The sequence below is a fragment of the Rattus norvegicus genome, chromosome X (assembly GCF_036323735.1).
Source record: "Rattus norvegicus strain BN/NHsdMcwi chromosome X, GRCr8, whole genome shotgun sequence".
Taxonomy (NCBI): Eukaryota; Metazoa; Chordata; class Mammalia; order Rodentia; family Muridae; genus Rattus; species Rattus norvegicus.
This window is the reverse complement of record NC_086039.1, coordinates 38443692-38457710: the sequence shown is the minus strand read 5'-3', so window position 1 is coordinate 38457710 and position 14019 is coordinate 38443692. Positions and strand designations below refer to the sequence as shown.

Genomic DNA, 14019 nt, shown 5'->3' with positions numbered 1-14019 from the left:
AGTTAAAAATCTCTCCCCTCATTTTTCCCATTCCTCCCTCATAGCACCAGTATCTCACTGTGACTGTCTCTAGAGCTCCTTCCCCTATATGGTCCCTTTTTACTTCCCTGGTGTCTGTGGTTACTCTAAGTCATATATGGAGATCTAAATATTCAGAACTATGATCCACATTTAAGGGAAAATATGCAGTACGTGTCTTTCTGGATCTGGGCTACCTCATTTAGAATGATATTTTATAGTTTCAGGACCTAGAGGAATTGAGCTGCAACTGACCCGGAGGCCTTCCCACTCTTACAGTATCTGAAGGTGCTAGGCAACTGACAGTCTTACTGAGCTGTAAGACCCCAGCAGTGATCACCATGGCATGATATACCCAATGGTTCCTGCTTAATACTTGGAGACAACTGACAGATGTCTTAGGCCGACTCCATAGGGGGGAACTTATGTCTAGTACTGTAAATCTAACTAGTTGCCAATGGCTAGATAGACATGGACATTAGAGCAAAACTTACTACCACGCTACCACTTTCCTAAAATAGTAAAGTTTCTAATTGCATCCTAAATACTTATTCCCAGTGCAACAGATAAATGTAGCTCCCACGCCTTATGCGAAGAAGCTTCTTTTTGTGGTGGGCAAAGATCATTATCAAAAGCCGTAACTGGTTAAAACTCAGTAAACAACCGACCATGTAGTGCCCAGTTCCAACTGATACATCCACAGCACAGCCCCTACACCTAAGGTTTAGGGGACTTTGAGGAAGAGGGGAAGAAAGATTGTAAGAGCCAGAGGACAGAGACGTCTGCTGTGAAATATTGACTTTTATATCTGACAAGGAAGCTGCATCCACAAAGATCCCAACAATATGGTAGCAGTGTAAAGAAGACCCGCATAATGACAGCACAAGTTGGCATTCAGATGCAGATGGGAGAAATGTTACAAGGTCGCAGTCTTCCTGGCTGTTGAGAGAAATATCAGTCTTCTTTAGGAATGAGTGCCCATCCCCCATATGTTGTCCAATTCCAAATGGTCAGCCCTAAACAAATAGACATATGAATAATGCTAAATGTACTCAGCAGTGTGTGTGTGTGTGTGTGTGTGTGTGTGTGTGTGTGTGTAAAACAGTAACAAAGAAAAAGAGGTCAATCATCTGAGAGGGAATTAGGGAGAAGTTAGGTGAAGAAAGGGTTAAAATGATGTAAATACTCATGTGTGACATTCTTAAAATAATATAATTTTTAAAAAAAGAAATGGAAGGGAGAAGTTAAGCATAGTATTCCCTTCCTTTGATACAAAAAAAAAGGAAATTTAGAAGAATGACCAAAAAGTATTAAAGGAAGACCATAGAAATGAGTGAGTATGACACTGTGCTAAAAACTGAAGAATGAGGGTTGACGAGATGGCTCAGGGGATAAATACGCCCACAAGCCTGATGAACTGAGTTTGATCCGTGGACCCCACTGGGTAGAAAGGATGGAACTCCTGCAAATTAGTTTCTAACCTCTCCATGTGCACTAAGGCATGCACGCACCTCACTGCACTCGAATAAATAAGTAAATATAATTCAAAATACAAATAATGACGGTTGCAGGAAGAAATGGATGATTTGGGCTCTTACTCTAGGCTCAGTGCTGTGACAGAACAGGCCCACATTGGCTTACATGAACAGTAGCTAAGCAGTGTATGGTGATGCGTGCCTATATTGTCAGAACTCAGGTGGCGAAGGCATGAGAATCACTGAAAATTCAAGGCCAGCCAAGTGTATGTGGTGAGAGTCTGTCTTTAAAAATAGCGAAACAAAGAAACCACTAGGCCAATTGTCAGGTGCCTTCCAGACCAGTTAATATGTACAGCAATTATTAGAAATGACTTACATTTAAAACAAAGGTAGTGTATTCTCAGAAACTCTACTTTTGAATTTTAACATCATTTTGATATCTGTGCTTTTGAGGTTCTTCCCACCCACTCTAAGCATATATATGGTTAGAATGCCACATAATGACACTACATGGCAGATGTGCCAATTCCATATTTAGTAGCAAACATCACATTGGCACCTCGAACTTGGAAATAGTGGGAGGACTTTCTATGTGCATACTTTATACACTATATATATATATATATATATATATACATATATATATATTTCATCTTTATTAACTTGGGTATTTCTTATTTACATTTCGATTGTTATTCCCTTTCCCGGTTTCCAGGCCAACATCCCCCTAACCCCTCCTCCTCCCCTTCTCTATAGGTGTTCCCCTCCCCATCCTCCCCCCATTATTGCCCTCCCCGCAACAATCACGTTCACTGGGGGTTCAGTCGTAGCAGGACCAAGGGCTTCCCCTTCCACTGGTGCTCTTACTAGGATATTCACTGCTACCTATGGGGTCAGAGTCCAGGGTCAGTCCATGTATAGTCTTTAGGTAGTGGCTTAGTCCCTGGAAGCTCTGGTTGGTTGGCATTGTTGTACATATGGGGTCTCGAGCCCCTTCAAGCTCTTTCAGTCCTTTCTCTGATTCCTTCAACGGGGGTCCTGTTCTCAGTTCAGTGGTTTGCTGCTGGCATTCGCCTCTGTATTTGCTGTATTCTGGCTGTGTCTCTTAGGAGAGGTCTACATCCGGTTCCTGTCGGTCTGCACTTCTTTGCTTCATCTATCTTATCTATCAAACATATATTTGCATTTCTTTAATTTTCTGTCTAATTTTGTTTTGTTTGCATGTGTGTCTGAGCTCTAAGAGAAAGTTATGTAACTTAGAAGAGGATCAAGAGTTTATCTACAGAATGTACAAAACAAACAATATCAATAAAATAAGAAGGGCAATATCAATTTAATGACAGAGAGGAAGCTTGATGGTTATACAGTTAACTAGCAGGCAAAGATGACTGCCATGAGAGGAAATATCAGTTTTCTTCACTGGGTAAATCAGCCACACACAGCCAGGGCAGGACTCACGCTCAGGAACAATTGTCTAATACAACACAAATGGACTCAAAGTTTGTTTTGTTTTCTTTTTCCTTTTTTAGTTTTTATGTGTCCTTTTTCGGTTTTGTTTTTCCTTTATCAAGAGAGAAAGAATATGAAGTTAGATGGGTAAGGAGGGGGGATTCTGAAAGGGACTGGCAGAGGGAAAATAGTATGATCAAAATATATACAAAAATTAATAAATAAATAAAAGACAACAAAAAACATTGCTGAAATAATACATGTGCCTAAAAGGTGGCATATCAGAGTCAAGAAAACAGAATGAGAACCAGCATAATCCTGATAAGAGGTTGGATAAAATCTCTTGAAATAGAATGGACTAAACGTCCATCACCAAATTAATAACAGCAAAATCTTGAAGTTATACAGTTAAAAGTGAAGAAAAAGAAAAGAAAAAAATTGGAATATTAATAACTAAATATAATTGGGTAACATCTCAACTAGGGGATCTGAATCATCTTAAATGAGAGTCAGGTGGATGTCAGATGTTTATGGGACCTAGAGAAGGACAGAACACATGGCATTCTGGTTGGAAATAAAGAAGTAGAAGGTAAGGAACTTTGAATTTAAAGGCAACGGGAAGAATTCTTTTAAAATATCAATGCCACAAGGGACGAATACTGAGGGAATGATTTACATTAAACGGGATTAAAGAACATAACAACTTAATGCCAAACATGAGCATCTAGAAGATGGCATTACAGGGGAAAATACTTGTTACTGGGTCAACTAGCAAAACTGTGATGTGCATATAAGATTTAAAGTATAGTTGCCCTTACATTTACTGAGATTTATAACTGCTGTGGGTATAGGGGGCACTACTACATTCTAGGAGAAGGCCACGAAACTAGCAAGTAATTGAGTTTCAATCAAGACTCGGTGGAAAAATACAAAGCAACCACAAAAAGAGGAAACTGAATTGGCTGTTTTAACTCATCTCTACAGCTAGATTTAGTTCGAAGAGAACAGGGTAATGTTTCCAACATCTTGTTAAGCTAAAGAATGGTTTATGTGTTTTATATCCATTCTTATCACTCTTTAAATACATCAGTTTAGGTGGCTAGGCATATAGTTCAGTAGTACAGCACTTACCTAGCTGGATTGAGGTCACAGGTTCCATTGGTAGTACTGTACAAACAAACAAACAAACAAATGTATGTAAGACCTTTATACAAAGAGGAACATTGAATGACTGTATAATGATTAATTGGATGAAACAGAACTTACACTTCAGGTTCCAGGCTGTGATAGCTTTAAGATGTTTGAACAGTATGATCATATGATATAGGATTAATGCACAAAAATGTCTTCCTTTACACATGAATGAACAATACAATAATGACATTAAAGAATTCTATTTATAACAATACGGAGAATAATAGTGTGTTAACGAGGGATGAATTTAGTATAGTTATAAAAAATGTATTGCTCTGAAAATTACCAAATATTATTGAAAGAAACTTCAAAAGGCCTAAATAAATAGAAAGCCATCCCATATTCATGGGCTAGAAGAATTCATATTTTATGATGAGAATGATTCCCAAATTGCTACCGATTCAGTAACCTCTAGCAAAATAGCAGCCAGCTTATTTGTAGAAATAGATAAACTGACCCCTATGTTCACAGGGACATTCAAGGGACCCTGAATATTCAAAACAATCTGGTTATCCTAGTCAGAGTTACTATTGCTGTGATGAAACACCTTGACCAGAAGCAAGTTGTGGAGGAAAGACTTTATTGACTCCACACTGTAGCCCATCACTGAAGGAAGTCAGGACAGGAACTCTAACAGGGCAGAAACTTGGAGGCAGGAACTGATGCAGAGGCCATGGAGGGGTGCTGCTTACTGCCTTGCTTAGCATGCTTTCTTGTTGAACCCAGGACCACCAACCTAGGGGTGGCCCCACCCACAATGGCTGGGCCCTTCTTTGTCAATTACTAAGAAAATGCCCTACAGGCTTGCCTACAGTCTGATCTGACAGAGGCAAGTCTTCATTTAAGGCTCCTTCTTTGATGACTCTGGCTTCTGTCAAGTTGACCTAAATCTAGACATTATAGATGACTGATTAGTGTTGGGGAAATTGAGGAATGACTATTAATGGGCTGAGGATTTCCTTTGGAGGTGGTGAAAATATTCTAAAATTGATTGGGGCGGTGAACGAATAACTGAATATACTAAAAAAAAAAATTGAATCGTGCACTTAAAATAGGCCATCGTGTGGTATGTGTATTACATCTTAGTAAAAAGTTTTAAACCGAGCATGACATCACACACCTTTAAAATCCCAGAACATGGAAGGCAGAGGCAGGTGGATTTCTGAGTTTGAAGTCAACTAGTCTACAACTAGGTCTGGAACAGTCAGGGAGCTACACAGGAAAACCTTGTCTTGAAAAACAAAAAAAAAAGTTTTTTGACTTAAAAGGGGGAAGAAAGAGCATTTAGAATTTAGTTAGCAGAAGCAAAACCTATTGAGTTATTAATAGGCTGGGAGTTGGAATCTCCCCATGTTAGCTCAAGAAGGGATAAGCAATACCTGGCAACTCACCAGACAGTAATCTTAGAAAGACACTGAGTTACTACATGCTAGGTACTGGGTTGTGTGTTGAGGATCATGAACCAAACAAGCATGTTGCTGTACTCAGAATACTTAGAGTGTTCCAGAATAACGTAAGTTGAAGAATTACACAGTTGGGTGGATGCTGTACAGACAGCAGGAAAATGTATCATAGAAGCTCCTAATGTAATGCAGAAAGAAAGGGAAGGCTTTAGCAGGAATCAATGCTTGCATTGAGTACTTGAGGCTTAAGAATGAAATAGGTAAGGACCAGTGAGATGACTGAATGGGAAATGGAGCGCGCCACCAAGCATGATGGTTGGGCTTGCTCCCTGGGCTCCACATGGTAGAAGAGAGAGCCAACTCTCACAAATTGTCCTCTGACCTCCAAATTTGCCTTGTGACACACACTGACAACCTAGAGTGGGTGTGAAGTAGAGTGGATTCTAGAAAGACGGACCTGGACCTTCTTGGCCAAGGATTCAGAGACGAATGAGAAGTGAGCTTTGTGATAGTCAGTGAAGGGTGGGGTAATGCTGGAGGGGTAAGGGAACTCTGAAGTCCTCATTAGCCATGCTAGGACTTTGATCAATGTTTTGGAGGTCAGAGGAAGCAGAGACATGTTCTAACAGGGAGAAGTTTCCAGTTGCCATCTCCTGGTATGTTTCATATGTTAGCTAGCTTTCCTTCACCAGGACAAATACTTGACAGAAACATAAAAGAAATGATTTATTTGGGTACACATTTTTAAATGCTGCAATTCATTGCCACTTGGGCCCTTTGTCTTTGCAGGGAAGGACTCTATCATAGGACAAAAGTGCTCACTTCATGGTAGACAGGAAGGAAAACAAAAAGGAAAAGGCCGAGAAAGGGTCAGTGTCCCAATGTCTCTTTCAGGGGTATATCCTTAGTAACCTAATTTCCTCCTACTAGGCCACATCTCCTAAAGGTTCTGGGAACAGCCTTCCACGTATGAGCCTTTGGGGATACTTGAAATCTAAACTATAGCACCTCATTAGGAAACTTTTCATGGAATAACACAAAAATGGAATCAACTATGTTTGTAGTGGTGGTTGTGACTCTTTCTCTTCTTACCAAATTTCCTAATATTATAGCACTTATATTTGAATCCCTGGGAAACAGTTTATGAAATTCCCAGATGGAGAAGGGAGGGAAGATGTACAGAGGAAGCCTAAGGCAATGCAGCTGGCCCATATGAATGTTAGTGAGCTCAGGGACATCCGTTACAACACATTGGACTTCTTTAAGCATCAGATGTATATTGGTGGGTGAGCTCACTCCTTAGGCCTCTGCAGTCTTGTTATTTATAGCTGTAATGTTAAAACTGGCACCATCAGCACTTTATAAAATGTGGGTGGAGTAGCCCTTGGCCTCTGTCATATATTGCCTAGGCTATGATCTGGTATTCTCAATTGAACACAGGTGTAAAGCAGATGGAAAAGAAATTCTCTTGCAATTCTCAGTGTGTTTTCATTAACTTAGCATCTGTTGGAAAATTTGTTCTGAGAATAGCATCAAGGAACTGATCAACATTGTGGGTAATGGCCAAGCGAGGCCTCTGAGAGATGGCTTCCCTGTTGGCCAAGGATTGCTTTGCCAAAATTTTCAAAGCTATGGGGCTGCCTTGGCAACACCAAATAAAACAAGACACCGGGCTTCTTTAGATTTACCATTAAGTCACAAGTAACAGTTGCTCTCAAGCGTGGATCTTTAGCATGTGAGTTCTATGGATAATCTGTTTTAATGTCCTACTTTTTTCTTTGCTGAGTAGGGCAGTAGGATGTCTTGTGTGCTATTAATACCATCCTAGAAGATGTCAGTATTGTTTCTCCATACTGCTCAGTTTTCCGTCTTTTTTCCCTCTTTCATTTTTACTATGATCCTGTTTCTTGATTTCCTTCTATTGAATGACCAGTTAGAATTCTGAGCTGCTATGTAACGTGGCTCACTGGATAAGGCTAATCAATCACGAGCAATCATCAAATGTGTTTAATTAAGAATAATTCAATTATACGATGCGGAACAGATGTGTGCTCATTTCTCTTTCAGTTTCTCTAGCATCTCTGGCTTCTGCTTCCTTTTTGTCATGGTTACTATGACTGACACTTGAGCATTTAGTCACAGACAAGAATAATTTGTCTAAACCAATAGGGATGGTGCTTTTCCCTTGACAATGGATGACAGCTCTAAGAATCTCTAAAGCCAGTTTGCATCTAGACCAGGGGATCTCAACTTTCAGGTCATCACCCCATAGCGGTCACACATCAAATACATTCTGCATGTCAGATATTTACATCCACAATTCATAATATTAGCAAAATTACAGTTATGAAGTAGTGACAAAATAATTTTATGTTTGTGGTTCCTACAATGTGAGGAACTGTATTAAAGGGTCACGGCATTAGGAAGGTTGAGAACTACTGCTCTAGATCAAAGAGTCATTAGTATTCTAGACAAGCTGAGGCAAGTTAGACTTGAAGTTGGACTCCTGATATACCATGCCTGAAAGGTATGCTATTAAACTCCTTGTTGTGTGACCTAATTGGTTTCCTGGTTGCATAAAGTGCTATGAGCTAGGCTATTGTTTGGATTTCAAAGCCCGCTTCACTGTTAGTCCTCTGAACCTTGCTTCTCTGGATCCTTTACTGTTTTTTTTTTCATCCAACTTTAGGTTTTGTGTTTGATTCAACCATGGTTAATGAACATTCTCATTCTTGTTTCTACGAAGGTTTACATGTCGAATGATAACCTCTTTTTTTTTTTTGCCTTTCTTTTTTTATTGGACACTTTCTTTATTTACATTTCAAATGTAAATGAGAAGAAGAGACGAGGAAGTCCCTGTTGAGTTAGTCTCAAAGGACAATCAGGAACTTGTAGGAGGAGGAAAGGGACTTGCTTAATGTCATCTTTCTCAGTTTCCCCAAACTGACACAATAACTCACTTGTTCTCAACGTTCCTGATGCTGTGATCCTTTAATACAATTTCTCATGTTGTGGTGATTCCTCTTCATAAGATTATTTCATTGCCACTTTATAACCAATTTTGCTGCGGCTACAAATTGTAATGTAACTATCTGACATGCAGGATATCTGATACTCGAACCTGAAAGGGACTACGACCCACAGGCTGAAAACCACTGTTAAAGCCTTTCTTCTCTATTGCTGCTCAGGTTTTTCCACTACAGATGTTGAAGGTGTTGCTTCTGTCTGGACTTTGAGATCTTCAGGTTCAAAGGTTCATCATTTATCCTTAGCTACTGTTATGAGGCCTTTTCTATTGTAGACACCGGGAGACCAGATTGAGGGCTCTGTTAAGATGGAGTTCATTATCAACTGAGCCTCTATGGGAAGCCTGACTCCCAGGCCCACTATTGTATGTAATGTATTTATGGATGTATTTGTAAATGAGATAGAAGCCCTGAGGAGCTGGGCTGTAGCTTCGGGTATCATACAAATGTGCTCTCCTGGTCTGGACATACTTACTATTGCCAGATAGGCCCGACCCCCACTTTTCTGCCTTCAGACCTTCCATGTGGCCCCAGGTCAGTGGACTTCTGGGTGTGCCACTGAAGGACTGGTGGTTTGGGGCCAGGTCAGTACCAATGAATTATCACGACTTATCTCACTCACTGTGAACCATTGTTTTCCCCCTCTGTAATTACTTTCATACTTGTTTTTGAAAAACAGATCCTTTTGTCATTTGTCATGGTCCCCCTTCCAACAAATCTTAATCTGGAAATAGAAGAAGTGACCTTTGTCCATCATAAGCCTGGTGCCTATATGGCTGCTCACAGCAGGGTCTTCTGCTTTGGGTCTGGTCCTGCTCTAGGGACTTGTTTTTTCTGACTAATCATTTTAAAAAATCTGAACTAGGTCTCAGAGATGTTCAACCAGTGAGCTCCCTTATAAAGAAATCAAAGTTCTGCTTCCTTCTCAGTGAAAGCCTGTCTCCAAACAAAGGCTCCTTTATACCAGTTGTCCTGAGCCAGGTGGGCAACTGTTTCAGGGTTTTCTCTCACCCAAACTCAACCTAATAAAGTTCTGAGAGGAAAAAAAAAAAAGATGGAGCCCATTAATTACCTTTCAGGGTAATATCTCAAAGATGGACATTTTTGCAGGTCCCAAGGTGGAATTATTAGGTATTATTATCTTTAAAAATATTTCAGGATACAGAGGTAGAAGGTTTCAAGCTATAATTTACAAGCATGCGAGGTGTCTACTTGGACAAACAGATACATTCTCTACACATGTGGAGCTGTTTGTCCAGTGGGGACAATAGATAATAACCCAAGCAGTGACAAAGAAGCATAGGTGGGTATAAAACAATATGAGCCCTCTTACAGTAATTAGAGGGGCTCAGAGGGAGAGAAAGGTAGAGAGTTTTGTAGATGGTGTCAACAGCTCCATGGAGAATTAAGTTATGAGACTAGAGATAAGCATAGACTGGATCTTAAGTGACATGTGCAGTAGGGAAAGAAGCATGACGTCTAATCCAATGTTAGTAGAAAGTCAGTGAAGGTAAGCAAGACTATGACCTGATCTGCATTTTACAGTCGAAAATTAATCGTAGAAGGTTCAAGATCAGAGGCTAGTACAGAATTTGAGTGAGAGGTGATAGTTGGAAGGAAGCATCAGAGTTCACTTAGCCGGGCCACATGTTAAATTTTCTGTCACCTACATGCTCTATGAGTGTATTCATCAACTGGAAGAAAAAAAGAAAAAGGATAAGATGTAGGTAGTAGATGAGAAAGACGACTTTATCATCTCCGTGAGCTCTGAATGAATGGAAGTAAACACTAACGTAGATTCCTATGACGGGATATCCTGTTGGTAACTGCTTCAGAAGTTCAAGGCCAATCCCACATCTTTCTCTATCCATGTGCCTTATAGAGAATGGAAAGGCAGATCTTTATGGAGGTTTTCAAGGTAGATATGGGCTCATGAAATAGCAATATTTTTTTTGAATATACTTTCTTTATCGAGGGGTGACAAACAAAAAACAAAAAGAGCAAACATGTAAAAATCCAGGGTGCTAGAAATACAAACTCAATTCAGATTCAAGCTTGTCTAGACCCTGGTCATAATTCCCAGTGAGGTGCCTATGAGCACCAAGTCAGGGAACGGGACAGGAGTGAATCGGAGGCCAAGAGAAAGGGTGGGGAGGGGATCTCCTAGGTCTCCCGGTGTTCACCCCTACAGTGGTATCTCCATCTTCCCAATGACTTGAAGATCTGCCAGGCCCAGTCCTCTTGGCCCCAACCTCACCCTAACCAGAGCATGAAGGCCGATGGCAATCGGTTCTCCCTTCCCTTGCTCAGTCCTCACTTGCTCTGGCTTCTAGCCTTATTCTTGTCCTCCACATTCTTCTCCGTGATTAGTAGCAGGTTGGGTTCTGTAGAAAGCCACAGTGAGGCTGGGGGCCAGAAGAGGTGGGGTGGAGACGGGATGAAGACGAGGGAAGAGCTGTCCCAGGACCCCTTTCTTCATGGGATCCCAAACTGTACAACCAGCTCTTCTTTCGCATCCACTCGGATCTGAGAAAGTGCACTATAGGCATAAGCAGCTATCCTGGAGACCTGCTGCAAGTCAGAGAAAGGGATAGGCTCACTGGCCAGCACTTGGTGGGGCTGGCTGGTGAGAGATGGCAGCGGTGGCAGCTTCTTCCAATGGGTCAGACTGCTGCTAAGCACAGCCAAGCGGGTACTGTACTGCCTTGCCCGGTCCATGTACTCATGCTGCTCCATGCCCTGGGAGTCTGCGGCAGACACATCAATGATGTTGCTAGCTGTCTTGGCAAGGATGGAGGAAAGCAGGGCCTGCTCATCTGTGCGAGCTGAAGGCAGGCTATGGTAGCTGGGCTCGGCTCCATTGAGGGCTTTGGTAGGGGTGTTACTGGGGTCCAACAACAGCTTCCTCTCCTCCTGGTCCTGGTCCGAGTCCTCGTTTTCGCTGCTATAGCAGCACCCCATGGCGGGGTCGGGCCGGGCGCTCAGGCGGCGCCGAGGAGGGACCATGAAATAGCAATATTAAACCATCCCAGATGTCTCTCTGGACACCGAATCCTTGTAGATTCAGACCTCTCAAGGAACCCACAATGAACCATAACTTTCTTTTATGCAAGGAAAGTAACCTACTGTACTTGGAGACCAGCTTGATATTAGCTCCTGGTCTCAATCCAGATCCGAATGTCAGTCAAGTATGTTGACAAGGAATTGAAGTATTTCAGTACTAAATTGGCTTTAATGATCATCTACCACAGACCTCTGACAGAACTTTACAAAAGATTAGATTAAGAACCTAAATCAATCCTACCACCAACTTCCTACCTGCTGCTTCTAAAATTCCACAGGGATCTGTGACTCAGGGACAACTGATGTCTGCTTCGTGTCAGTACTCATGTTCTTGCCTCTTTATTAAGTCTTCTGGGAATAACCAAGGCAAAGAAACCCAGGATGAAATAGTCTGGAAAGCCTATGCTACTTTTAGGTACAACCTGAATTCTGAAAGCACTCCTGGAGGCTGCAAGAGACACTCATGGATACAGCTCACCATCCACTCAGGACATGAATAAACACTGCGGTCATGTGGACTGCTGGCTGAAGAAGAAGCACATGAGAGAAGATGTGGCCATGAGGCTGAGTCTGGAGTAGCACACGTCAGATCCATTTCTGCTCTGGGTTTATTTCACTTTTCAAGCAGTGTGTGTGTGTGTGTGTGTGTGTGTGTGTGTGTGTGTGTGTGTGTGTGTGTAGGGGGTGAGCAAGAACTTTGATTTCTTTGTAGCTGTGCTGCACCCAGAACACAGGTGTACAGCATATGATTAAGTGACCCCAGAAATCAGACTGCCTGGGGTGTGGCACTCATTTTTCCAGCCTGATGAAATGAGTTCAGGGTGTGGGTACATTCTGCTTCACTCCACATTTTTTTCTCCCCCACCCCAAACTCTGGGTTCCAGGGGCACAAGGAGGTAGGGTTTATGCTGCTGTTAATTTGCTTTTGAAATATGTCTGGTCACCTTTAAATTTTTGCTCCCCACAAAAACAGGAAGAAAGGGAGGACAAACGTTCTTGAAAAGCCTTGCACTGCTTTCATTGATTCACATTTCAGTGTGATTTGGCAGGCGATGCAGGGTGACATATTCCACTGCTTTAACTTACACATCATTGCCAGATTAGCTATTGTTTGACGTGTAATGAAATGTGGGGAAAAGGGTGGTAACTGTGAAGCCTGCCGCAATGTCTAGACACAAGGGTGGGGGTGGGGAGGTTGAACACCAAGGGAGATGATACAGAAGTTCCTTGCCTGATTTTTCTCAGATTTAGGATTTCTACCATAACATTGACAATACATGGGTGACAGGTAAGAGATCATGTTTTGATGGGGATGACACACAGAGTTTTAGATTATTATATGCTGGAGACATTTCTCATTTAACCATATTAAAAGAAAGTTGTAACCAGATCATTTAACCTGTAGCATAAACACATAATTACATGAATGCATACTGAATTTGGGGATTTAATTAGCCACAGTTGAGCCAGTCCATCCAGGAGACATATTCAGAGTAACTTGGTTTGTGGAAAGATTCTTGGCTTCAAAAGAACTTGCAAATATTATACATGGGTATTGTGCCTAGATGTCTGTGTGGTACCACACATAGAAGGCTCTGGTAGCATGTAAGAAACAGTGAAATTTTTTTCAGTTATGTTTTTGGAGATGGTAGATCTGGGAGAAGTTGGGAAAAGAAAACATATATATATATATATATATATATATATATATATAACTTTTTAAATAAAAATAAAAAATATTTAAGGAAATTGAAACAGCAGAATTTGATCTGTCTCCTGTTCTGGTCTGGCCACGGTAGCTCAAACTCAGCATCATTTCCCCACGTTAGACAAAGGGAGTGTCTTCCATAAGCAGACTGGCTCCAAGGCAACAAGACAGTGAGTTTCTATTTATGTCCCTGGGGACAGGCACTGGTGCCTACTTCTATGGGCAGATGTCTCCACAGCAGTAGATAGAAGAAGAAATAAAGGCAGAAGGAGTACCTGAGAATTTAGAAGTGATGGAGGAGGTATGGGGATAGAAAACTGTGTGGAGCTAGAGAGGTAGCTTACTTGTTAAGAGCACCGAGTGTTCTTTCAGAGGACCCAGATTCAATCCCCAGCACCCACACAGTGGCTCACAACTGTCTGGAATTACAGTTTTGAGGATCTGATGCCCACTGCCCACTTCTGGCCTCTGTGGCTCCAGGCATGTCAGTGACATACAAGCAAGCGTTCAGGCAACACACACACACACACACACACACACACACACACACACACACACACACAGAGAGAGACAGAAAGAGAGAGAGAGACAGAGACAGAGACAGAGACAGAGACAGAGAGAGACAGAGAGCAAAATTAAAAAAAGAACCCTGGCCAAAAGTAAAGCCATAGTATTTTGAA

General features: G+C 41.5%; 1 protein-coding gene across 1 annotated transcript; it reads right to left on the bottom strand.

Moving 5' to 3' along the window:
• Positions 1–10521: 10521 nt before the first annotated feature.
• Lamtor1l1 (late endosomal/lysosomal adaptor, MAPK and MTOR activator 1 like 1) lies at positions 10522–11571 on the bottom strand. Its single transcript, NM_001409102.1, has one exon. It carries the CDS (start codon positions 11527–11529, stop codon positions 11044–11046), a length of 486 nt encoding a protein of 161 aa, NP_001396031.1. The 5' UTR covers positions 11530–11571; the 3' UTR covers positions 10522–11043.
• Positions 11572–14019: the final 2448 nt, after the last annotated feature.